Here is a 26,787-nt window from a genome sequence, read left to right on the forward strand (position 1 = left end):
CATGTGGAAAAAATCCCAAGCGTGCGCCAGCGCATGAGATTTCGTTTTGGGGTGGGTAGATCTCGGATGACCGATACTTAATTAAGTCTGAGTGAAGTGACACAACATATACCAAAAAATAAGAAAGAGAAAATTAAAAAAAATGCACAAACTTTCATGTAAAATCTCATGAATATAGCACCGACTGATACTTTTGACTGAGATTTAGCAATCCCGTTTTGTTTCTGGGACGCCTAAACTTTCCAAACGGGTTTGTGTGGGTTCCGATTACTCCAACTCCAACCAACCATTTTAACCATCATCACACACACACGCACGTGTGTTGCCACCTGGTCCACGGCCCGTGTGACAGTTCGTGGTCCGTGGTGAATAAAATCGTAGCCGGCAATCGTGCCTTGTGGTGCGGACCGCGTTGACGTACGCCTCCTTGTGCGTCTTCCTCACATTGGTCTCTGCCTCGCCCGAATTGAGTACACGAGTGAGCCTGAGCCAGTGGTTGCCCAGCCTACAGACTAAGATCTGCTCTGCAGGGCCCGCCCGCCCGCCTAATTAACCCCACTGCCGCTTGCTCGCCGGCGAGCTACCCTACCCGGTGGCCGCCGGCTGCCCGCACGAAACCTCAGCGGGCCCACACTATGCATATCTCCAAGTTTCTTTTGGAGCTTTCGCTGCCGTACGACCTGCCAAGCAAAACCAAAGTCGATCTGGATGGCACAGTGGAGGCGATGAGTCAAAGGTCAAAGCCCCCCGGTGCGTCATCTAGAGGGAGACGAGAAACCAGAAGCCGCCGCCGTGGCCCATCACCCCGCGGCAACACGTCCTCGCGCCATCCTCTTCTTCCCCGACAGCTCGCCAAACTCCCAACCATCTATCCATCCGCGCCGTCCATCCCGGCCCGTGCGCTGCCACAACCTCTTTCCAGGGTCCACTCGGAGCTGCGGACGCGCGCCATATAAGCACGCCCCGCGGCCTCCGAGCAACGCCGTGCCCGCCCCGACCTCAGACTCCCGTCGCCAGCCGCTCTCCTCCCCTCTCCTCCCCTCGCGCCGGCCACGATCGAGGCACACATGGCGACGATGACGACCACGACCACGACGAAGACGGCGCTGCGCCACCGCGGGTGCTGCGGGCACGCGCCGGCGCCGGAGTCGGAGGAGGACGGCCGCGACCTGGTGGCGCTGTCGAGCGCGGCGGCGGAGGGACTGGGGAAGGAGGCTGCCAGGTGGGCCGGCGGGCTGCCGCGGCTGAAGCGGTTCGAGGAGCTGCCGGACTACCTCCGCGACAACGAGTTCATCCGCGGCGGCTACCGCTGCGAGTGGTCCGTCCGCGACGCGCTCCGCAGCGTCTTCGCCTGGCACAACGAGACGCTCAACGTCTGGACGTATGTATTCCCCTCTCTTCATCCTCTGCTTCTTGTTTCCTGCATTGTGTTTCTAGTTCATGACTCCGGTTGTTGACGCAGCCATCTGGGGGGCTTCTTCCTGTTCCTGGGCCTCGCTGTCGCCGGCCAGACGGAGTGGCGGCCGGCCGGAGCAGCCGCGGCGCCGGGGTTCATGACAATGGTGATGACGTCGGCCAACGCGTCGTCGTTGGCGACCAACAACAGTTCGGTAAGAAAACGAAAACTCTGTCCTCACTCGACGACTAATCCTCCCGCATCTTCACTATAGTTTTTCTTTGTTGAGATCGCATCTCAGTAGTTGGGTCAGAACAGACTACAATTAATTCTAGTACTAATCGACTCGTATCTTTACTCGCTGGGTCGTCGCTGCACGATGGAGTAGCAATATAAATTATAAACTGAGGAGAATTCTTCAACCCTACCTGCTCTGTTCCTCCATGAAATCCAAGTGGAGTAGCATCATAAACTGGCCCAAAAATAATTAGCTGGACACCTTAGCTATACACACAGTTGGGCATGCTCTGTATCGACAACGAAACTAACTTAGGTGAGCAGGCACACACTGATCGATCGAGCTGGACGGCAGCTGTGTGTCGGAGGGAGGTTGTGGCGGTTAATTAACGAACCGCATTATCTGGTCCTAGACTAATCAGAGCTTATCTGTCTGAAATCCGATGAGTCCAACGACCGGCAGCCGCAACGACTGATCAGAAATTGAACTTGTCGTGCCAGCTACAATGTAGTTGTAGTAGTATACTGCCGATTCTTATGGTTAATTCTGTTTTGGTTCGAGCAGAGCATGGCGATCCAGAGCGCGTTGGCGTCGGGCATGGGCGGCGCGGGGCACGCGGTGGCGCGGTGGCCGCGGACGGTGTTCGTGTCGGGGGCCATGACGTGCCTGTCGGTGAGCGCGGCGGCACACCTGCTGGCGAGCCACTCGCGCCGCTTCAACCGGCTCTTCTGGCAGCTCGATTACGCCGGCATCGCCGTCATGATCGTCGCCTCCTTCTTCCCGCCGGTCTACTACACCTTCCTCAGCAGCCCCGCAGCGCAGCTCGCCTACCTCTCGGCCATCACGCTCCTCGGCGTGCTCGTCGTGGCGGCGCTCCTGGTGCCCGCGCGCTCGTCGCCGCGGCTCCGGCACCTCCGCGCGGGCCTGTTCGTGTCCATGGGGCTCTCGGGCGTCGTGCCGGCGCTGCACGCGCTCTGGCTCAACTGGGGCCACCCGGAGTGCTACCTGGCGCTGTCGCTGGAGCTGGCCATGGGGCTCGTGTACGCCACGGGCGCCGGGTTCTACGTCGCGCGCGTGCCGGAGCGGTGGCGCCCCGGCATGTTCGACTGCGTCGGGCACAGCCACCAGATCTTCCACGTGCTGGTGCTCGTCGGCGCCGTCACGCACTACGCCGCCACCGCCATCCTCATCGGCTGGCGCGACGCCCTGGCCGCGGCCGCGTCGGCGCTCTTGTGACGCCGCGCGTCGTAGGATGCGATATTCATTATTCATGTACGCGTAGGCGTAGGGCGTGCCATTGATTCGTTGATTCGTGTACCTAGCTTAGATGATTCTTTGAACGTGTATCAGATGATGTTTGCGCTCTTGCCTTCTTACTGTCAGTCTGTACTCTGTATTTCTGTAATGCTGTATGGTGTACAGCAACTGAGCTGCAACAGGAAAAGGGACGAGCACTACGATTTTTTAATACTTGTATATGAATTCTCTGTTCCTTTTGGCTACGAACACTAATGGTGTAATGCAAATTTATGGCCAAATCATAGTTCATATCTGAATCTGTGCCTGCCTATAGAATAGCACCCACAAGCAGGATGCATGAACAATGTCATATGGACATTAACACTGTGGTCCTTTTATGCGAGGTTTGTAGTTCATTGACCATAAATGTTCAACTTCATGTTCATGTTTGGAGCTATTTTGAATGAATTTTGCCAAACTCATCGTAGACGGTCGACCGTTTGAAATTTCCTTTAACGAGTAGTTTCATCTCACAATTTCACGCTAGGGTGCTATATTTTGTTACCTTGAATGTTGGGTTCGTGTTCATGTTAGGTTGCTTCATAAAAGTAATTGGTGATGTGTTCTGTTTGTGCTTAGCTGAGTTATACTTTGCTTTTTACTGTACTTATCGTTTCCCCTAGGGTTTGGCTAGACACCTATTCCCCTAGGGTTTCCTATGGTCCACCCCTTCCTTCGGCGGCGCCGCCAAAGTCCACCAATCTCTCACGTCAGATCGTCAGAGATCGTTATTTCCCCATCGTTGTCCGGTGAGTCGAGGCCGACTAACCCCAATTTCGCGAGTGCATGGCGGATCAAGGCAGTCCAGGGGGCGAGGGAGGCAAGAAGGGAGTTGCAGGAGAGGAGGTCTTGCGATGTGTGAAGGGGTCGGGAGGCGGGTTGGAGCCGCCAGGTCCGTCCGTGGCGGAAGGAGATGTAGACGAGGGGATCACAAAAACCGCGAAGCCAGATCGGGAAGATGCAGATGAAACATACTGGGACCATTATGGACAAGATCCGAATCTTGAAGATGCTTTTGAAGGACTGAATCTGTATGGCGAGGAGGAAGATCTTGATCTATCATGAGAGGTGGATGAATTGATCAAAGAGGTTCGTTGGCCAGCGCTGTTTAGGGTTCGCACTGTGCGTCCACTTAGCCACGCTGCCCTACTGAACTCGATGAGGAACGTGTGGGTGTGCGCGCAAGGGGTGACTTTCAATAGTATCACCTTGATTCTTTGCACGAGATTACACCAATTTATATATACTTGTAAATTGCTTGAAAATCGGCAAGCTACTTCATGAACCAAAGAACAAAGGGAGCAATGGAATTAACTCTACAAATAGTGTTAATGGCTGCACGTGCCAATAAAAAGAGAGAAAGACATGATAAAGGAGGTGACATGCACACATGTTAATGTTAAATGTATTTGTGGGCTAGCATGGTTGATTGGCTCTAATTAGTATTTGATTTGAGTGACTGGTCACTTCCATATGAATTAAGCGGGCTTGTAAGTAACATTATATTTCGGGATTGTTGCTACGAGAGAGGCCTTGTAATTAATGAATTAATCCTTGCCAAGTTCATCAATCTTGCGTTAGTAGTTCACTTTTTAAGACTTTGGTGATTCGTGAGATAATCCCAATAAGGCCTCGTTTGGTAGAGGTGGATTGGGGAGGTTTGAGGAGGGGGGAATTCAGGGGATTTGGTGAATCCCTTCCTTCCAGCCAATCCCCTCAAAACCCCTTGACTCCCCAAAACCCCTCCTTCCACAATCCTATTTGTTTAAAATTTTTGTTTGATAGAGAGGGTTTGTCATATATTGACATAACATGGTGTAGAACATTTAAAAGTCCAATCTTTCGCAACAACAACAGTTCATCACATGCACAACATAATTTTGCAACACAAGTACTTCTAGAATAGCTCAAGATTAGTTGTACTTTTGGAGACAAATATATCCATCTTTTGGTATCATGATCATCTGGCTATGAGAACCTGAGAGAAATTTATCCATCCACCTTGTTTATTATTGCTTCTTTTGGTGCTTGAGAACCTGACGAAACATAGAGAGATGAATATTAGAGTGCCTTCAGAAAAACTGTTACAGCAAATAGCTTTGCTAGATGAACATTAATTCTATTTACAAAGGGAGTAATACATATGAAAGCATACTAGTAGATGCAAAACGAGCATCTACAATCATTGAAAACAATACCGAACAAGCATCAGCAAGTTCAGAGTCGTTGTCTGCCATGATTTACATAGAGAACACGAGCTTGCTACAAAGTAGCATATCTCAATGTTTTGGTAACTCTACTCGATTGGATGTCTCGCTACAAGGATTCAAGTAAGTCTGTTCCTATCTCAGTTGACACCATTGAGATACTAGTTGACTGATACTATTTGCTTATGGACTCCATTGACTCCTACACATTCACAAACCAGAACAAGAGAGCACAGGAGCACTTTTTTCTGCACCTAATGCAACTACAAGAAACAATCTGGATGATTCAGGAATCTGAAACATTGCATTAATACGGAACCTCAATGTGAGACAAATCATCACTCAGTGTTCTTACAACCAACAAGCGCCAAGCAAAGCTAATTGCTAATGGATGGCAATGCTAATTACTACCATAACAGGAACAAGCCATGGCAAACAAATCGACGGTTGCTCTTATCCTCAGTACCTCGATTATATGATAGTGCCATAGGTCAGCGATTGACAACAACAAGAGACAATTAAGACAAGGGCTGCAGAACACTGGGTTCTGCACAAACTGATGAAACAAAAATCTATACGCGATGGGCCAGGAATTTTAAGCACAATCACATAGCTGAGATAAGTTCGAAAAATAAGCATTAATTAAATCACAGCCGAAATCAGTAAATATATAAGAAGCAACAACACAAGATTGTTTTCTAGATCTTCATTTGCCAAAAAAAATCACTGCACATAATTCAGTTCTTGCAACCGACGAGCCAACGAAACATTGGCGCAATTCCGCAGTCCGGATCCAGAATTACCACCACCACTACTACTTGCAGATAACCAAAGTTGACAGTCAACAACTAAACCAACAGTAATTTGCTACTAGAAACAACCAACACAATCTAAGAGGAGGTGAACTTAGTGACGGCCTTGATGCCCTCGGAGAAGGCGTGCTTGGCGAATTCTCCGCGGAGGACAAGGTGGCAGCCATGGCCGGGCGGATGGAAGAAACCTAGACGACAACCGGAAAGGAGGGGAGGTGGGGTGAGCGAAGGCGAGGACTTACAGCCTGGAAGAAATTGGCGTCAAGGCGTCGGGCGGAGGAGGTATGCCGGCGTCGAGGCGTCAGGCGATGGCGTCTTGAAGAGGAGTCGGACGGCGGTGTGTTGAGCTGGCGGCGGCAGCGTGTCTGCTCCAAATCCCCGAGTCCCCCCTCGAGGGCTGAGAACCGCGTGGAAAGGAGGGGATCGGAGGGGGTTCGGACGGGTTGGGACTTGGAAACCCCGCGTGCCAAATGGTGTCTCGCGCTTTTGCGAGGTTTCTGGGCCACGCGAGGAAGATCTGCTGAAAACCAACTCGATCCACCTCTACCAAATGAGGCCTAAAGGGAGGGAGTAGTTTTCAACTGGTGCACATTTTTTACTAGACCTCAGCCTACGTCTTTCTATTGCCGTCAGGTGGCACGGTGGGAATATTGTTGTGTCGCATTGATATACGTCTCGGTGGAGATGTCAACTACTTCTCTCGTTGTAATGCACGGGTATATATGCTATTTTTTTTAAAAGAACGCCGATAACTTCGACACGTGTGGCACAATGAATACTCGACCACACGACTCATCTCAGGAGACAACCCACGCGACTTTGTGCGGGTGAACATTAAAACTGCACAAACAACCTTGCGTGGGCGAACACTAAAACTGCCCATACGTTTGGGCGCAGCTAAAACAGCCCACGCGACCCTGTGTGGCAACTGCTCACCCCGACACCATGAGCGCGAACGCGTGTGTAATCAATTTTAGTTGCCATTTGTAATTAATTGTAGTTGCCATGTATCATTAAGAGGTCTTTTAACATGCTCCCTCTTACCCCCTCTTTTTATATGAGAGGTAAGAGTATATAATATATATGAGCCGTTGATTGTATCAAGTAGTGAGTTTGATTAAGTCTTACCTTCTTACATTTTATATGAAAAGAGGGGGGGGGGGGGGGGGGTAGGAGGGAGCATCTTAAAATTGCTTCATTAAATATAGTACCATGTGTAACTAATTGAAGTAGCCACGTGTGGTCAAACCATAGTTGCTATGTATAACCAACCATAGTTGCCGTGTGTGATTAACTAGTTGTCACATATGCACACCTGTAGTTGTCGTGTGTGGTTAAACCATAGTTGTCATGTATGGTCAACCATAGTTGATGTGTGCGATTAACTAGTTGCCACATATGCACACATGCAGTTGCCATGTATCACCATGTGAGCGTTATGTGGGCGAAGAGCAGTTTCACCCACATGTTCAGAAGAGGGTCGTTCGGGCGAGGAGCACCCACACGTGTGACACTAAATAATAACACCCACACGACGCTGGGTGCTTACATGGCTCTTCACCCAGATGTCAATTGCTTTAAAATTCGTGCAAATGAATCAAACGGCATCAAGCACGTGTGGGCTTGTTGATAAGTGCCACACGTGTGGACGTTATCATTTAAGAAAAAGAATGCATCTCTACCAAATACTAGATGAATGAATGGTTCCCATTTCCACATGAATAACATAAAACATGACAATTCCTCTAAAGAAGAATAATGTTAATTCATTTATAAGGCCATGTTGACGAAGGCATACACGATTTATAATTATGTTTTGGATCCAGACAGGAATCATATAAAAATCATGAAATCTCTAATACAAATTACGAAATTGCACAGACCACAGAGCACAGCAAAAATCCAGGGAAATGATAGATTTGTTTTCTAAAAAAGGATAGAATTATTACGAGATTCGTGTCCATTTCCAAACGCCCGTCCATGAGACACGACAGAGGATTTATTAGATAACAAACTAGCTAGGTTTGAAAGCAAAATCGCTTCAAATTGTTGAGAGAGCAGAAAACATAAACTAGCACACCCGATTGATTATTCAGAGAGCACGTAGTCGATCAGTCGAACACGACGAGCTTCTCGTACAAGGGCCCGGCGATGGCCTTCTCCATGACGGACCTCGGCGTCATGGTGACTTCTTTTCCTTTCTTCAATTCTTGTTCTTCTTCTTGTTTTGAATTCCCGTCTCCCTTTTGTAGTTCTTCTTCTTCATCCTTTTGTTGTTCTTCTTCCTCTGGGTCTGGGCCGAGGAAGAGCTTGAGCATGTTCTGGGAGAAGCCGCTGACGAGCGCCACCCCCTTCTGCTCCGACGTGACCGGCACGGACCTCGAGTCCCGCAGGTTCCAGAAGACGATCTGCGGTATGGCGTCGGCGTACCCGGCCTCGGTGTACTTCCTGGTGATGGCCTCGTAGTCCGTCTCCCATGGCCTGGCCGACGCCTGGTCGAACTCCATGTCGCTGAACACGAACACCTTCTTCACCATGCTCTCGGGCGGCAGCTTGCCCGCGACGGCCACGTGGAGCAGCTGGTCGAACACCGCCTGGAAGTCGGTGTTGAAGCCCCACTCCATGCGCTGGATGAACTGGGCCTTCTCCCAGAGGGTGTCGCCGACGACGTGGTGCAGCTGCGGCGCCGCGCTGAAGGTGATGACGCGGTGGCGCCACAGCTCGTCGCAGAGCTCCGAGAGGAGGAGGCCCAGCGAGACGCACACGTCCATGGGGTGGCCGGACATGCTGCCCGACACGTCGCACACGGCGAGGCAGTTGTTGAGCTTGCCCAGCGCCAGCAGGTCGTCCACCGTGCGCCTCCACTGCAGGTTGGCGACCTCGGGGTCGAAGTAGGCGGACGTCAGGATCTCGTGCGGCAGCAGCGCGCCCGCCGCGATCTTCACTTTGCCGGCCTCCACGTCGGCGAGGTAGCGGGCGAAGCGCGCTTGGTCGTAGTAGACGAAGTGGTCCTTGTAGTTCTTCATGGCGACGGAGGACACGCGCGTGTACACCACTTTCGCCCACTCGCCCGCTGAGATGAATATCTCGGGGAGCTTCAGGGCATGGCGGAGCGGCACGTACGCTTCCTTGCGGAGGCGCTCGCGTACCCGGTAGGTGTAATGCGCGTCCGGCAAGTCCTCGGGAAGATCGCGGGCCGAGCACTTGGGGAAGAGGCGGCGCGCGATGGCCTCGCAGATGAGCGTTGAGCGGTCGTAGCAGCTGTCGACCGACGGGCACCACTTCCCGGCCAGCGAGAGATCCATGTTGCCTTCCGAGAGCTTCTTCAGGTCCTCGGCGAGAAGGTCGGCGAACACCTCCGCCATCATGTCGTGCAGGAGGCGGTAGTTCTGGTCGCGGGTGTACCTCTGGACGGCCGTCGCCGCGGCGTCCGCGCGCTTCTTCCTGCGCGCGACGGCGGCTTGGGCGGCCTCCTCCAGATCACGCCTCTGGCTAGCTGCAATGCGCGCCCTCCTCGTGCGCTTCTTGTTGCGGCGCGCGAGCCCCGACACCTCAATCCTCCGGCCGCGGCTCGGCGTACGCGTACGAGATCGGAAACGGGCGAAGCGAGCGTAGGCGGGGTAGGCGTGCGCGCGGGCCACGAGCCCTCCTCCCTCGGCGGCGAGGCGGGCCTGCTTCCCCGGCTTCCTGGTGGAGACGCCGCCGTGGATGATGCGGTGGAGGATCTCGCGGAGGTCCTTGAGGTAGCCGAACTCGGCGACGGGGCGCGCGTTGAGGGTGTTAGGATTAAATTAATAGGTTAATTAAAGAGATAATCCTCCCGTTGTAATCTATACTTCGGTTGCATTGGCAACCTTCGCATCTCTCCCCTTGCACCTCTACGAACAGTCGCATTTCTTGATCGTGTCTGTTCCCCTTGTATATATACCGAGAATCATTTAATGGAATTGATAGTTGATTCATTCGATCCTCTCTCTCGATCTCGATTCGAAACACGTTATTAGCACGCTCCCGCAGAGCGACTTCATCAGCGCGGCGCAAATCCCTGCCGGTGGCTAGCGAAACAGCCGCGACGTCGTTCCTCCCGGCCATTGCTAGCCTTTTTGGCTACCGACGGTGGAGGCCCTAGCGCCCCCAGGACACCACCGGCAACGCCCGCTCACCTTTTCTCTTCTTCTCCTTGAAGAGAGCCGGCGCACGGCCTCAGCGCGTGGTGCCCTCCTCTGCGAGGACCGGCCTTCAACCTTGAGCCCTCGACGCTGTCGTGGCCCTCAGACCAGGCGTGCCAGCGCGCGGTGGCAGCAGTGTGGTGGCGCCCGCCTGACGACCTCCGGCGGCACGGCGCCCGGCGTTCCATCGCTGCTTCCCCCGGGCCTGAATCGCGGCTCCTCGCGAACGAAAGAGGCAACGGCAGTCGAAGAAAACGGTGGCCAACGACCATCGACGCTCAGATCGCGGCGGCGCCCAGCCCGTCTCCACAGGCCACGGTCGCTCATAGCGCACCTGTCGGCACTCCTCCCTTCGACGGAGAAGCCAAGGGCTGGCTTGTGGCTTCGCCCCATCGACACGGTGCCAAGAATGCCTCGGCCTCCAATGCCAAGCGCGGCGGTGCTTCGTCCGGCTCGTCGCAGAAGAGGCTCTAACCGGCGGCCTATGGCCTTGGCGATGGCGACCAACGCCTCCCAGCGTAGGTCCCTGGACGCCTGGCTCCTCGGAACACGGCGACCCTGACGTGTGCTCCCGACTTCCGACGCACAGCATGCCGACGCCCTCCGGCGCAGAACGCCCGTGGTCCACAGCCTGCACGCGCAAGCAGCAGTGTCGGCGATGTCCTCGACCACTATCTCCCGATGGCAATCACTGGGGCTTGGTTCAAGAGTTCTAAACTCTGATGTAGAACCACACGTCCACACGGGAGAAAGAGATAAGAAGCCTTATCTCTTCGCGAGTTTTGAATTATAGCCCATGTTGCTTTACCTATTTCCACAATAGGCCAAAACTCGTGTCTATAAGTCTTGCGGCTAATTCTTGGACTTTTCAGGATAATTCAACATGGTACAACTACTAGTGCTATTCATTAGCACTTGTCATATTTAGACCATGTATGTATAGATATGCATTTCACCCATTTTTTGTTGAGTTTTAATATTCCAGAAATGTGTGTGTTGATATTCAACATGTTCAATGCGTTTGCTATTGCAATTCCCTATACAACAACATTGCTTTGCTTGAGATTTTTTTTATCTCTTGCAAAGATAAATTTAGTACCTCTAGACTATTGATTTGTGATTGAGAATTTTCTTCTCTCGCAAAACAGTCTCATTGCGATTGAGATTAATTTTCTCTCGTAAAATATTAATTCACACTGCTGAATTATATTGAAACTTGATACAAGATCATCTCATTTAATTTGAGGTCTATATAATTCAAGTTTTTCACTTGAGCATCAAGTTTGCAACATCATTACTATTCATTATAATAGTGGTGTATTTTTGTTGAGTATGATGTATTCCGGAATGTATGTATCTCCATGTTCGCTACATGTCGAGAATAATACATCTATTTGCAATTGAGATTTTTAATTTTTTGCAAATACATATGCAAAATTCAAGGTGTCATCCTTAGCTATTTGATATTCACACTAATGATTTCGAGCCACCTTCTTGAAATCTATTAATTTTACAACATTACGATGTATTTATATTACGCAGTCTGTAATATAAATAAATTACCGCTTTTTCACCGGGGATGATATGTTCTATGTGTTTACCACATTGACATTCTTCATGAACATGTCACAGCGGTCAAGATTTATTTCTCCCGCACAACAAACTTGTAAATTTTTGACAATAACATCTCCCTCATTATATTAGGAAAACACAAGGTAATGAGTTCGATCTACTGCCCATGTGCAGACTATCTCTATTACTATGAGATCTGTATGATCTTCAATGTGTTATGTTTCCACAACTGAGGTTGAGCATTTTCAAGTTATACACTTGAGTCAAATTTTTGCATTCTTTTTACAAAACCATGATGGTTTTTAATTTACTTCTTCTAAATTAATTATCTCTGTCTTGCCCCTGTAGATAATAGATGGCTAACAATTTGAGGCACTTGCCCTCAATGGCCACAACTTACTTAAGCGGCTTATGGACATCAAGATCAGTCTTGCATCCCATGGGATAGCGCGTGTGTAACACCCCGGATGTAACTTTCCCTATTTGTACTCAAACTCTTGCCATTTCCGGCGTTAAGTTATATTTATTTTCTCGGGTTCGGGTTTTGTCTCCGTGTGTTGTTGTCGTTGTCATGCATCTCATATCATGTCATCTTGTGCATTGCATTTGCATATGTGTTCGTCTCATGCATTCGAGCATTTTCCCCGTTGTCCGTTTTGCATTCCGGCGCTTCGTTCTCCTCCGGTGGTCATTTCTAGCTTTCTTTCGTGTGTGGGGATTAAACATTTCCGGATTGGACCGGGACTTGCCAAGCGGCCTTAGTTTACTACCGGTAGACCGCCTGTCAAGTTTCGTATCATTTGGACTTCGTTTGATACTCCAACGGTTAACCGAGGGACCGAAAAGGCCTCATGTGTGTTGCAGCCCAACACCCCTCCAATTTGGCCCAAAACCCACCTAACTCTACTCCATCATCTAGAGCATTCGATCACGATCGCGTGGCGGAAAACCGCACCTCATTTGGACTCCCCTAGCTCCCTCTATGCCTATAAATAGAACCCCTCCGTTTTCGGATCTCCTTCCTCCCCGAAACCCTAGAAAATCCCCTCGTGCGGCCGGACATTGTCCGCCCCGCGCCGGACGTCGTCGCCGCCCTAACCGGGAGCCACCATGTGGCACTCCGCCACCAAGCCGCCGTCGCGGCCCGGGAGCCCAGATCCGGCCCCCGCGGCCCGCTCCCGCCCGCCGCCGCCTACCGCGCTCGCCGCCTGCCGCGCTCCGCCGCCTCCCGCCTCGCGCCGCCAGCCGCCGTCGCCGCCAAGCCACCGCCGCCCCCAGCCGCCGCCGCCGCCAAGCCGCCTCCGTGCCGGCCGCCGCGGTCCGCCTCGACGTCGGCCCGGCCCCGTGACGCCGGCCGGCCCCAGCTCCGGCCACCGCGGGCCCTGCGCCGCCGGCCCCGGCCTCCTCCGACCTCCCCGGCGCCGCCCTGCGTCCCCCTCCGGCGACTCCTCCGGCCGACGAACCTCGGGCTCCGTGCGATCCCGATCTAGATCTGGCGTGAACAGTAAACCCTAACCCTAGGTCGTTTTTTCACCAAGTTCCAGAAATTTCAGTCCATGTGCACATGTTCGCGGCTCCATAACTTTGCATCCGTAGCTCCAATTCATGCATATAGCATATCAAAATGTTCATCTCAGAGAGTAAATCGTTTCATTCCATTGCATCATTTTCATTTGAGTTCATCTTGATGCCCGAAATGCTGTTAGAAGAGGGCTACTTGAGTTAATTGTCAGATCTGCTGCTCCATTTAGGTTTTTATCATTTTTGCCATGATTAATGTGTGCATGATATGCCCTGATGCTCTACATGTGTTTTGTTAAGGGTTTTGTCATCTCTCCAGAGGTGCAACCCATGTATTTTTAGGATGTGTGTGGTGACTTGTGCAAGCTTGCAAAGTGGTGCACTTGCTAATTCTGTTTTCAGGGACTTAGCAATTTCACCAAGTCCTGGAGCTGTTTATCTCATGATGCCATATGTTCATGTTGTTTCCTAGTGATCCGTGCCTCTTTTGAGAATGATCAGTAAGAGAGTTTTGTTAATCTTGTAGTGCTCTATCCATCCATGTCTTTCTTTGTAATTATGGAACACCCTAGCTTGAGTCAATCGAGCTCTACTTTTGCTACTTTGTGAATCTGGGCAGATTGTCAACTTGTTTGCAATTTTGCCGGTGATGTTGTAGTTGATCCGTGCATGCTATGCTATTGTTATTGCCATGTCCAGCTTGAATTTTGTTCCTTATTGATGGTTGTATGCTTGTCTTGTCATGACTTGCACCGTAGTGAGTGCATCGAGCTCGTAAACATGCCTACTTGAGTTATATTTCAGCATGTGTTAGTTTTTCTCTAAGTCTGAAAACTGATTATGTTTTTGCTATGTTCACATGCTTGCAATTGTATTTTCTGGTCCTTTTTGGCTCAAGGTAACTAAGGGACTTTTGTTAAGCTCTTTGAGTAGCTCCATGCCATGCTTTAATTTGCCATGATCAGATCCTGTAGCTTGTAGTTTTGTTGCTCCGAAGAGGGCTACCTGATCTGAAATTCCAGACAAGTGTCAATTTCACTAAGTCTGAGATCTGTTTGCCATATGCATTTTTGCCATGCTTGTTTGAACCTGTTAATGGATGAATTGACCGTGGCTCAGTGCTAGACTTTTGTTAAGCATCTTGTGAGCATCCCTGCCATGTATTTTGTTGTCATGTTTGGTTGCTGTAGCATGTTCATTTTGTTGCATTTAGATGCCTACTTGCTGTAAATCGCAGACCGATGTCATATTTGAATCGCTTGCCATTTCCAAACCGTAACTCCGATTCCGGCGTTCTTTATATCGTTTTCAAGCGATTTCGTCTCATTTTTCTAGTGGAACACTTGGTTTTCCAAGTTGAGGCCAGGTTCATGCATTTCCTGTCATATCTTGCATTTTGCATCCCGCATCGCATCCCGCATAGCATATCATCATCGCATCGTCTTGTTTGGGTTCTTGCACGTGGTTGATCGTATCCTTGTTGCTTGTTTGTCTTGTTTGGGTAGAGCCGGGAGACGAGTTCGCTAACGAGGAGCCCGTTGAGTTTTCTTTTGAGGATCCAGTCAACTCTGACAACTGTGCAGGCAAGATGATCATACCCTTGAAATCACTACTATCTTTGCTATGCTAGTTTGCTCGCTCTTTTGCTATGCCAATGCTACGATGCCTACCACTTGCTTGCAAGCCTCCCAAATTGCCATGTCAAACCTCTAACCCACCATTTTCCTAGCAAACCGTTGATTGGCTATGTTACCGCTTTGCTCAGCCCCTCTTATAGCGTTGCTAGTTGCAGGTGAAGATTGGAGGCCGTTCCTTGTTGGGACATCTTTTATTTACTTGTTGGCATATCATTATATGGCCATGTTATCTTAATGCATCTATATACTTGGTAAAGGGTGGAAGGCTCGGCCTCTCGCCTAGTGTTTTGTTCCACTCTTGCCGCCCTAGTTTCCGTCATATCGGTGTTATGTTCCCGGATTTTGCGTTCCTTACACGGTTGGATTATAATGGGAACCCCTTGATAGTTCGCCTTGATTAAAGCTTTTCCAGCAATGTCCAACCTTGGTTTTACCATTCGCCACCTAGCCTTTTCTTTCCCTTGGGTTCTGCAGACTCAAGGGTCATCTTATTTTACCCCCCCCCCCCGGGCCAGTGCTCCTCTGAGTGTTGGTCCAACCGAGCGATGTCCGGGGCTACCAGGGACAACTCTGGGCTGGCCTACCCGACGTCTGGCTCATCTGAGTGTGCCCTGAGAAAGAGATATGTGCAGCTCCTATCGGGATTTGTCGGCACATTCGGGCGGTGTTGCTGGTCTTGTTTTAACCTGTCGAAGTGTCTTGAATTACCGAGATACCGAGTCTGATCGGAACGTCTTGGGAGGAGGTCTATTCCTTCGTTGACCGTGAGAGCTTGTCATGGGCTAAGTTGGGACTCCCCTGCAGGGATTTGAACTTTCGAAAGCCGTGCCCGCGGTTATGGGCAGATGGGAATTTGTTAATGTCCGGTTGTAGATAACTTGAACCTTAATTAATTAAAAATGAATTCAACTGAGTGTGTTACCGTGATGGCCTCTTCTCGGCGGAGTCCGGGAAGCGGACACGGTGTTGGAGTAATGTTTGCGCAGGTTGCTCTCTAGTTTCTCGCTCGCGCTTTGCCTCCTCTTCTCGCTCTCCTTCGCGAATAAGTTAGCCACCATACTTGCTAGTCGCTTGCTGCAACTCCACTTATATTTACCTTGCCATTACCTATAAGCTTAAATAGTCTTGATCGCGAGGGTGCGAGATTGCTGAGTCCATGTGGCTCACAGATTACTATTACACCAGATGCAGGGCCTGATGATTCCACTCCAGCAGACGCGTATGATCTCAAATGGGAGTTCGACGAAGACTCTCAACGTTACTATGTTTCCTTTCCCGATGATCAGTAGTGGTGCCCAGTTGGGGGTGAACGGGACCGTTGTCGCATGTTGGGTTCTCTTTTATTTTGGTGCCGTAGTCGGGCCATGAGTGTTTGGATGATGTAATGTTATTTATGTACTTGATTGACGTGGCGAGTGTAAGCCAACTATGTTTTCTCCCCTTTATTGTTTATATTACATGGGATGTTGTGAAGATTGCCTAACTTGCGACATATGCCTTCAATGCGATTATGTCTCTAAGTCGTGCCTCGACACGTGGGAGCTATAGTCGCATCGAGGGTGTTACAGCGTGCAATCCAAGCCACGCCACTGGGACGCAAAGGACCTCAAGGGTAATGGTTTGAAACTCACTTCAAACCCTCAACCTGACACCATCAAGCTGTCACGAGACCCTATGAGCATGGAGAGCATGAGGGTTGAATATGCATCAACCGACATGTTTGGAGACTATACATTTAGTCCCTTAGTCTCCTTAGTGATCTATTTTTATGTCCATTTATGATGTTCTAATAAGAACATGATTATTGTTGTCATCATATATTGTATATCACAATATATTGTATCAGCATTTTCATACAAATTCATTTGTATGTATTCTATATATCTGACAGTGATTTTCTTGAGAATCTTCATGTCTATATATAGATTTCTACAGGAGTCAATCCGATGAAAAATGATATGTGCCTTATGGACATATGCACCGCAAACTCTATACTCAGGGAAGTCCAATGTTTCTACTCTATACTCAGGGAAGTCCAATGTTTCTACTCTCAAAACTATCAGCAATTCCAGTAGTTTATGATTATTTTGATGCTAAATACTAACACAATTTGGATTTTATGTGCGCTACAAGTAACACAGGGAAGCTAATTTTAAGGCTCGCACACCTTAAAGTCTATGTTGAACCACTCAGACTCGTTGAATGCATCAAGTTGAGGGAAGTGGCTCTTCCCATCCATTGACCAGACTATTTAGGTATTCCATGGTTCTAAAAAACATATCTATATGATGGTCTTAAGTGTGTGCTTTATTCACACGAAACCATTGGCTCATTATCCTGACATCGATTTCAAGCAAATCGAATGGATAACATTGCAAAATTCTCCTTGAGTGCCTTCTTTATGGCCCTTGGATTGAAATTTAGCAATTTGTCCTAGTGTTTAGACTCAAAATGGTTTGGTAGAATCCTATCCAAAGTGTTAACCTCATTGTATTATCTTTACTTTGGAATTGCAACTTACCAACTTTATGTTGGAGTCATGCAGTTTTACACGCTCATGACAGAACTGCATAATATTATTCCACTCTGTTTTTGATATGTGGATATCTACCAAGTATTTCCTATCTGCGGTAATTCGGTTGCATACCGATATCACCACCCGACATACATCATTGGCTCCTCAACATATAGTTGGGATCTATGTGAGGAATAACTGTATTTTCGTCAATACCTCGAGCCCCTCGCATGGGGAGTTATTCAAGGCTAGTATGCTGATTCAATGAGGAACATTTCCAGGCATTAGGGGGAGATTTCAAGTACCATAAAGAATGCCAGAAAATTAGTGGATTGTTCAACACATTATCTGCCTCAAATCCACATACTCAAAGATCTGAACCATGCGTTTAGAAGATTTGCAACGCATTGCAAATAACCTGCCGGATTCATTTACTGACTATAAAGGTGTCACGCAATCCTACAATCCTGCAAAAATATGTCGGAAAGAGTGGAGGTACCATCTAAAACCACTCAACTCCTCGTTCAAAGCAACAAGGGGAGAAGTATGACAATAGTACATCAGGATTCAGCTTCTTGCAAGCAAGGATATCAAGGCCTCCGAATCAGTAAATGCAGGTCAACTTCATGTTGACAGACACCTAATGGGTAGTATACACCCAGTGGATGAGAAACCTCCACCAACCCAGGTCAGAGTGCACACAATGACCGGGACATCGGAATACCCGACTCAATCGCATTGGGAAATTGCGAGTAGTCACCAAGGGTAATGATATTTCCATCAATTATATATTGATATATAGATTCTGGAGAATCAAATAACCGAAAGTCTGTAATTGTCGACATACATTTCTTAACTAGATTGCAAAACCTTTCACATGATTCAGGTCCAAAGACCATGGCCATGGCAAAGTGTGAACAACACTTGGACTGAACTCAAGCAAAGGGTATAATCTAGGTAGAAATGATCTTGCTCAATAATGGGAAGGTATTCATAAGCAATACCTACACCAGTTTTCTTCTGGAAAAAGAATTGAAACATAGAGCAAGCATTGTAGCACAAGGGTTCACGCAGATACCCAACTATTCTCCAGAGGTGGAATCTCTTTCCGATAACTTATATCATTGGCAGTACAAAATCATCTATCTCTGCAGTTGATAGATGTAGTTATCACATACCCATGTGGATCACTAGATTCAGACATATATGGTTGATTCCTGATGGAATCTCACTTCTGAATTGAAATGCAATATGCAACATACATTGTGTAAAATCAATAAGTCACCATATGGCTTATTATTGTCGGTACATTTGGTATAACCGACGTAGTGAGTTCCTTATACACAAGGATTACTCCTACAATGATGATTGTCCATGTTTGTGTGTCTGCAATGACGACACATGTAATCATCTAAATGATGGAGTTTAAAATGAAGGATTTGGGTAAACCAAAACACCGCTCGTTACTACAACTTGAGCACCTTCGTTCATACATTATGGTACACTATGTTGTCTATATCCAAAATATATTGGAGAAATTCATTGTGGGCAAATCTTATCCATCCATAACTCTCATGGTAGTTCATTCTCTAGACATAGAGAATGATCTATTTAGACCAAGAGATGATGGAAATGAGATATTGGGACTCAAATGTCATTGGATCCACCAAACACAATTGGTTGGTGCTCAAGAATATCTTTTGATATCTTCAAGGCATCAAACATCTTGTCCTGGTTTTCAGTTTCACAAAAATGTGAACACTGATATCATTGGGTACATCGATCAGATCCCCATTATGTCAGATCATAGACAAGCTTAGTGGGCCTACTAGGTGTGGTAGCCCTCTCATGAAGAGTCTTCGAAACAGATCTCATGGCTACATCCACCAACCATTATCTCAACGATAATGTTTCTTGTGTTGCCCGGATGCAAACAGGTTACATAATAAGCAATATCACTATATTACATATCTTGCAAGTCAAATCATGCGACTGAATTTTTTCATCGGGTTTCTACCAACTTCTATGTTCCAGAAATGTGTTCATGGAATTGGTAGGTGACAGCTTCGAATTTTGCAAGAATCAGGGGGAGTATCTTCCTGAATTGTTCCTGTTCAGTGCATCATATTATACTCTTTTTCCCTTCATGAGTTTACTTTACAGGTTCTCATAAAGGTTTTTAATGAGGTAATATCAACATGAGATCATATGTCATACTTTAAGTTTTCCCCACTGGGTTTTTTAGGAAAGTATATACGACATATTTATTGTCCTCTGAACTCTATGGGTTTTTTCGTATTGAGTTAAAAGAGAAAATAACCATTATATGTTGCACCATTTTCTCCTTATTTTTCCCAGTGGGTTTGAAGGAGTTTTAGCAACATATCATACTGCAATACTTCTCACATTTTTCCCACAGGGTTTTTGGAGAAGAGTTAATTCAAGGATGATTCCAGAGATGGTCGGTTGCAAAGACAAGGAAGGATTAGGGGGAGTGTTAGGATTAAATTAATAGGTTAATTAAAGAGATAATCCTCCCATTGTAATCTATACTTCGGTTGCATTGGCAACCTTCGCACCTCTCCCCTTGCACCCTCTACGAACAGTCGCATCTCTCGATCATGTCTGTTCCCCTTGTATATATACCGAGAATCATTCAATGGAATTGATAGTTGATTCATTCGATCCTCTCTCGATCTCGATTCGAAACAGAGGGCGAGCGTGGCAGGGTGGGAGCCGTGCATCCAGAGCGCGGCGGCGTAGAACCCCTCGCGGTCGGCCTTGCCGGTGCCGCGCACGCCGCGGAGGTTGCAGGCGAGGCGGAGCGCGGTGGTCGGCTCGGCGGCCCAGGCGTTGGCGACGAGGGATGACACAGACGAGGGCGGGGTGCCGGGGACAACGTGAAGAAGAAGTCGAGGCAGGGGTCGACCGAGGTGGCGAACGTCGCGGAGTTGTTCTCCGTGCGCGTCTTGGGCGGCGGCGGCGGGGCCGGCCTGTTGAAGTTGGCGTCGAGCAGGTCCAGGAACTGGTCGCCGGTGGGGGCGGCGGCGCGCTCGGCCGTGGTGGCCAGGCTCTCGATCGGCGGGCCGCGGAGCGTGCTGGAGACGGCCCCGCGGCACGCCGCAGTTGCTGCCGCTGCCGCCGCCGTTGGTGATCGGGTTTTCGGGTGAGGGTTTTGGCTCAGGGTTTTTGGGAGGTGTATATCGTGTGCAGAAAATGGGGAGGAAATGGCGCGGTTTGTTGGAGGCGAATATAAAGCAATGTTTTAAATAGCAAGCTATAGCATATAGCGGTGACACTTAAAAACAGCTATAGCTGGGCTATAGCGAGATATAGCAAGGCTATAGCGGCAAATTGTATATGAAATCATTTAGCGGCAACATGCTCAAACAGCTATAGTGGAGCTATAGCGGGGCTATAGCCGGCTATTTAAAACTATGATATAAAGCGAGTGGTGCCGTGTGGTAGGCATATTTTTCAGTTTGATTTTCCGAGGTCATATATTTTTCAGTTTGCTGTCACGCATCGAATATTTAATAATGTAAGCGATATTTTTATTTTGCTGATTTAACATACACCTACGGTCGTACGGGCATATAATCCATGTATAAGATGTACTAGTACTTAGGGAGAACGTACAAAGACAAGTACTCTGCAGAAAGGAATGTGTGGACATTTTTATTTTGCGGAAGAAGGAATGTAGTAGTATTTTTTTTTAAACCGAGGCAAAGATTGCCTTATCTATTAAATAAGCAGAAGATAATTGTCCAGTTAATTACGAAAAACCGGGCAAAACCCGGAACAACAAGGGCCAAGCCCACTCCCATAGATTGAAACACACAGGGCAAAGCCCACCCTTATCGATAACATGCCGACCTGCGGCCAGACAACACAACTCCGACTCTAACGAAGAACTCAGAAGAACGAAACCAGGCATAGCTGGCGCCACGGAAGATCGCCGAAAGGGCCACTTGCAGCCAGTCATCATACACTACAGGGCCCCGCCGCCGCAGTTTCGACTCCACAACAACAAACAAACTGAGGCAATGCCATGGACACGCCGGAGAAGAGCAAACTATCGCAACCATTGCCGCGTCACCGACATCGCTCCTACCATCATCTTTGCCACAGAAGTTTTGGCCGCCATAGTGATTCTCTCGGGGCCGCCGCCCCGACATCCACCGCTCCCTCGCGCCTAGCGCAATCAACCGGCACCGTCTTCCGGGGCCGCCGCACCGACATACCACCACTCCCCTTGAGCAGCAACGCCGCACAACCCAGCTGCCCGCAGCCCACGCTGCTCAGGGCAACCGCTCGCAGACCACGAACGTCGCACCACATCCGGGGCTGCCGCCCCGACGTAAAGTCAGACCGCCCCCTCTGGAGCGCATCGACCGGGCCGACGACCTCGCTACCCACGCAGCATCAAGCCGCCACCAAAACAATGCACAACCGCGACTCTGCCCCATAGAGCCACCGTTGCATCGCTATCCGAGGCCGCCGCCTCGGCGTACATCCACCGTCCAGAGCCGCCGCCCCGGCCTCCATCACCCTGACGACGACGCAACTCTGCACCACTACCATGAGACCACCACTCTACGAAGGTCATTGCTTCCAAGGCGGTGCCTCCAAGAAGGTAACGACATAATTGCCGCCGCCGACCAAACCCAAAATGGTCTATATACTGAAAACATTTCTTCGGCTCATTTACAATCAGTTGAAGGACTAGAAAAAACATATTTTCAAAGCTTGGTGTTATTCTTTTTATCAGTGACATTTTCCACCTTTAGCTTCTCATCAAGGGTCGTGGAATTTTTCCCAACCTTTTGGTTCACCTTATATTAATAAAATTAACTTGTCAAAAAGAAAAGCAGGAGGCCAATGGAATATTTGTTAATCTTGTTGAGCTGATGCAGGGACGGATTTTCCGTACCTGGTGTGCCCACATTGGCGACGCCCCAAGGAGCTTATGCGACACCCAACAAACTCTACTTGATGCCCACACACGTTAAATAGTTGGCGTGACGCCTGACGCGCGCTCCCTGCCGGGCTAGCCCAATTAGACGTTCGTTTAATTCCGAGTGGTTTAACTATTTTCTTGTTGTTTCTAAAAAAATGCTTTTTTGTTTGTTTATTCTTGTTTGTTCTGTTTTCAGTTGTTTTACTCTTTATCTTCAATTTATATTTCAGTTTTCCTTTTCCCTTTTCTAATTTTTTATTTTATTCTTTTTTTGGTTTAGATGCTTTTTTATTATTTCTTTCTTTCTTGATTCCCCTCAGGTTTCGGTTTCCTCATAATGTTTTTATTTATCTTTTTATATGTTTTCGTAATTTTACTAGTATACAATGAACATCTTTGAAATACGTATTAAACATTTTTTATGTAAGTTGAACATTTTTGTTATATATGGTGGCCATTGTTTTAATGCATGGTGACATTTCTGTTGTATAAACTATATATAGTGAACACCTTTTAATGCACATTTAACATTTTTATACTATACATTGAAGTTTTTTAATTACATGTTGAACTTTTTGGTAATATATGGTAAACATTTTTTAACAGGCGATAAAATTATAAAATGTATATATATTTTAATTGGTTCTTATATACTTTTAAATTCTATGAAAAATCTAACAACCAGTTCTTATGGAAGACAAATTGATATAAAACCATTGAAAAATAATAATAAAATGAAAGGGAACTTTTCAAAGGTGTGCACCACACCCCTAACCATGCATCGCCAGTACGGGCCGGCCCATTATTCTTCAACTATGCGAAACTTCAGCCATTTTTTGCCTACAGGCATCCAATAGGAAGCCTCGCAACACCCTACAACATCGAGGTGACTAAAATCGCGATGTCTAGGGTTTATGTCTATTTTCATTTCTGGGCCTTACCTTGTTGCCCCTTTAGCCTTTTTTTCCTAACTAGACTCCTCACTCCGTCTTTCGGCTATCGCCGCCCACACCTATGATCTCTCATTGGTTGATCATCTGATGGATTCCGTGACGGTTGAAGCGTGGGGCAAAGCTTTGCCTCGCCAGCATGGAGGTAGGAGGAGGTCTCACCTCAGTCGGCGCCTCACATCACTACTATAGGACCAGCCCAATAGTAGCCAAAGGGGTGACCGTTCGTTCTTTCTTCTTCACTTCTTTGTTTGTTAATTTTCTCTTTTTATTTTTCACCTTTATCATATTTCTAAATATTATAAACACACATGATTCAAAAATTAATTTACTTAGCCTTTAAAAAATGTTCACCATGCATGTGAAAAATATTAACACAGTGAAAATTTTCTCTTCATGCAGTTTTGAAACAATGTTCACACCATTCAATAAAATGCTTCAGACAATTAAAAAATGATCCTGCATTTCAAAAATGTTTATTTTTTATGAAATATAAAAATTATTCGCATAGTTTCAAAAAATGTTTCTTACAGTTCAAAAAATATTCATAAAATTCTTAAATTTTTAATACAATATAAAAAATGTTTCATAGCATTCAAAATAATGTTCAAAATATATTAAAAATGTTTAACATAGTGAAACTTGTATTTGAAAAGTAATTCATAATGTGTTTGTAAAATGTTCAACATGTATCAGCAAAATGTTCTTTGTGTATACAAAAATCTTTGACTTGTATTTTAAAAGTATTCATCATGTATACTGAAAATTGTCCATTATCTACTTGAAAAATGTTTCACATGTAACTATAATATATTCAACGTCTATGAAAAATATATGCAATGTTTATTTGAATATGTTTTCACATGTATTACAAATATGCTGAAACATGTATTTGAAGAAATGTTTCACATATAGTTATAAAATAGTAAACGTCTATTAAAAATATATGCAATGTTTATTTGATTTTTTCACATGTATTACTAAAATGCTCCAACATATATATATGGAAAAAATGTTCTCATCTATTTGAATTTTTTCTCAATTTGTATAAAAAATGTACAACATGTAAAGAATAAGTAGAAAATTTGTATTAGAAAAATCTACATGCAACTGAAGAAAGAAAAGTAACCAAAAGCAAAAAAAAACATGAAACAAATAAATAAAGAAGAAAATATAAATAAATAAATATTTTTGAGGTTTTTTATTGGGGGAACCTTACCAAAACCCGGCCGAAACTGATGGGAGGTGCCATGTTATTGGGCCGGCCCATCCCACCGGTCGCTTGAGGCGAGATGAAGCTCTGTTTCACAAAGAGCGAAACATGGCCCTCACTGAAGTGTGTGCACAACGTATGACGGTACCACAAGATCTTGAAGCCTGGAAAAATCCATATCACTTTTGATGCTCTAGCTATGGTGCACGAAATCAATAGCATTTGGGGAAGGAAGCAATTCACGGATGGGATTTTCATCCATGAACACGGCTTCTAATTTGAATGCTCATAGTTTAGTTTGGAGCGTCTTGCTGATTGCAAGTGGTCGTTTTTGACTGATCCCTGGGATTCAGTTATTGTACCTCTAAAAAGAAGACCACTTATTCTATGATATATCTATATCAATATAAAAAGACACAAAAAGGCAGATCCAAATAATCTTGACCGTCAACCGAGGTCAATCCAATGACCTAGACTGCTCCAATGGCGAGCGCTTATCATGTTTAGCGTGCAATTAATATCATACCAAATAAAAATATTAGAATTAATCACATAATTAACATGCAAGATGATATCCTACTTGATATCCACATGCAATTAATATTTACCTAATATCAACATGCATTGCACGAACACATTACTAGTACCGTATAAAAGACCACTTATTCTGCTAAAAAACAACCCCTCATGGGCTTGGGATTTGAAGGACACTACTTGTCTCCTACATACATATACAATGGGTTCACGGCGTACCACCATTGACGAAGTGGTGATGAAATGCGTTGAGATGAACATTGTCCAAATCGTTCTGTTGCGGTGTTGCCCATGTTCGCCGTCTAGATCTTCCCACCGTCAACGGTTGCCGCGATGCCGACGTTAGTGGAACCGCCGACCTTGAGAAGAGAGTGATGGGGGAGACAATGAAGAGTGAGTGGTGAGGGCATTTATGGCACGCCTTTGAGAAAGACTGCGCAGTCTCACGCTGATTCCCACTTGCAACAGCGTGCCGTCTTTGCAGTCGCACTGACCTGACTCATCAGAAATGATCGATTCAGCCATTCCTTTTTCTCTGAGCCGCTTTGAGGAGTGTGCGATATTGGCCAAGCCAAACACGCACGTAACCAAATAAAACGATCAATGAAACACGACTTTTGTAGAATCTGCACATTTACTCTTGCATTCCATGCCTGTTTTAGATGCTTTTTTGCAAGTGTAAGGAGGATATTAAGGCTATTTTTTTCATCTCTTTCCTCCTCTACAAGAAAAGCTCTTCTTCTCCTGTCGGCACCACCGCCGGTCCGTCCCATCTCCGACGGCCTCTAGGCCATGGAGGTGTGGAGGATTTCGGTCCCAAGCATTGGAGGGACCCGTTCTCGTTTTTGTTAGATCTAGCGTCTTGTTGGGGCCGTGTGACTGCGATGTTATATCCCTTAGTAGGAATAATGTCTCTCACGTTCTATCCCCGTTCTGATGGTGCGTCTAGTATCGTCGAAGGGCGTGTGGAGGTTTGTCTCCGTCGGATCTCGCGGGATTCGGTCGGTGCTGGTCTTCGGTGGATCTGATTGGATCCGGTCTTCGTCCATCTTCGCTTGGGTGTTTATAGGTTTGACCCTTTCTTCATCGACGATGGTTGCTAGTCTGGTGCGCTGGTCCTATGGGGCCTTAGCACTTTCCGACTGTCTACTACAAGGTCGCTCCAATGCTTGTAATCGCCGCAAGGTGGTCCATGAACATGGTTGTAATTTTTATTACCTCTGTTGTTCTTTGTACTGTCATGATTGAAGATGAATAGATTAAAAATTTCTCGCAAAAAAGGTGTAAGGAGGAGATTGGTTAAGCTGCCTATGGTGAGTAGCATTAATATCAATGCATATAATACAAATGTATGATACTACCTCTGTAATACATAATATCAAATATTAGTATCTTAGATGACCTTATTTATTGTCATGCATGACATATACTAGTAGCATAACACTATTATGATACGGTATTGGTATCACGATATGATACTCAATTCTCTCCTTCTTTATTTATTTCTATGTCACCTCATCAAAATTGTCACGTTTTGGGTTTTTATATTAAGTAAATAATCTCTGTACTCTTTTTCGCAAATTTCCTATATAAATTAAAAACATTTTTCTGAAAAAAAAGAACGCACGTCTTCCTTTTTGCATTTGTCCAAACAAAAAGACAATAACAAATATGAGATGAAAAGTTTAAAGTTCGTTTCATGAACAGCTCTAAACTATAGACAGAGTTGGCCGCCTGCAATTTCTTCAGCAGAATGGAATGTAA

The 26,787-nt window shown here is 46.8% G+C and overlaps 1 protein-coding gene and 1 pseudogene across 1 annotated transcript; one reads left to right on the plus strand and one right to left on the minus strand.

The window, feature by feature from the left end:
* The first annotated feature begins 566 nt into the window (after window positions 1–566).
* LOC123154905 (heptahelical transmembrane protein ADIPOR2) lies at window positions 567–3,141 on the plus strand. Its single transcript, XM_044573518.1, has 3 exons — window positions 567–1,381; window positions 1,463–1,610; window positions 2,199–3,141. The coding sequence occupies exons 1-3, from the start codon at window positions 1,068–1,070 to the stop codon at window positions 2,868–2,870; spliced, it is 1,134 nt and encodes a 377-aa protein (XP_044429453.1). The 5' UTR covers window positions 567–1,067; the 3' UTR covers window positions 2,871–3,141.
* A 4,839-nt stretch (window positions 3,142–7,980) lies between these two features.
* Window positions 7,981–21,950, minus strand: LOC123153763 (uncharacterized; annotated as a pseudogene).
* Window positions 21,951–26,787: the final 4,837 nt, after the last annotated feature.

Source organism: Triticum aestivum, chromosome 7A (assembly GCF_018294505.1).
Source record: "Triticum aestivum cultivar Chinese Spring chromosome 7A, IWGSC CS RefSeq v2.1, whole genome shotgun sequence".
Lineage (NCBI taxonomy): Eukaryota > Viridiplantae > Streptophyta > Magnoliopsida > Poales > Poaceae > Triticum > Triticum aestivum.

Bases quoted from the DNA above. Each gene is read 5' to 3' on its own strand.
- LOC123154905 (XM_044573518.1), top strand. From the start codon at position 1,068: ATGGCGACGATGACGACCACGACCACGACGAAGACGGCGCTGCGCCAC. The intron at 1,382-1,462 runs GTATGTATTCCC...TTGTTGACGCAG, and splicing joins GAGACGCTCAACGTCTGGAC to CCATCTGGGGGGCTTCTTCC. The intron at 1,611-2,198 runs GTAAGAAAACGA...TGGTTCGAGCAG, and splicing joins TGGCGACCAACAACAGTTCG to AGCATGGCGATCCAGAGCGC.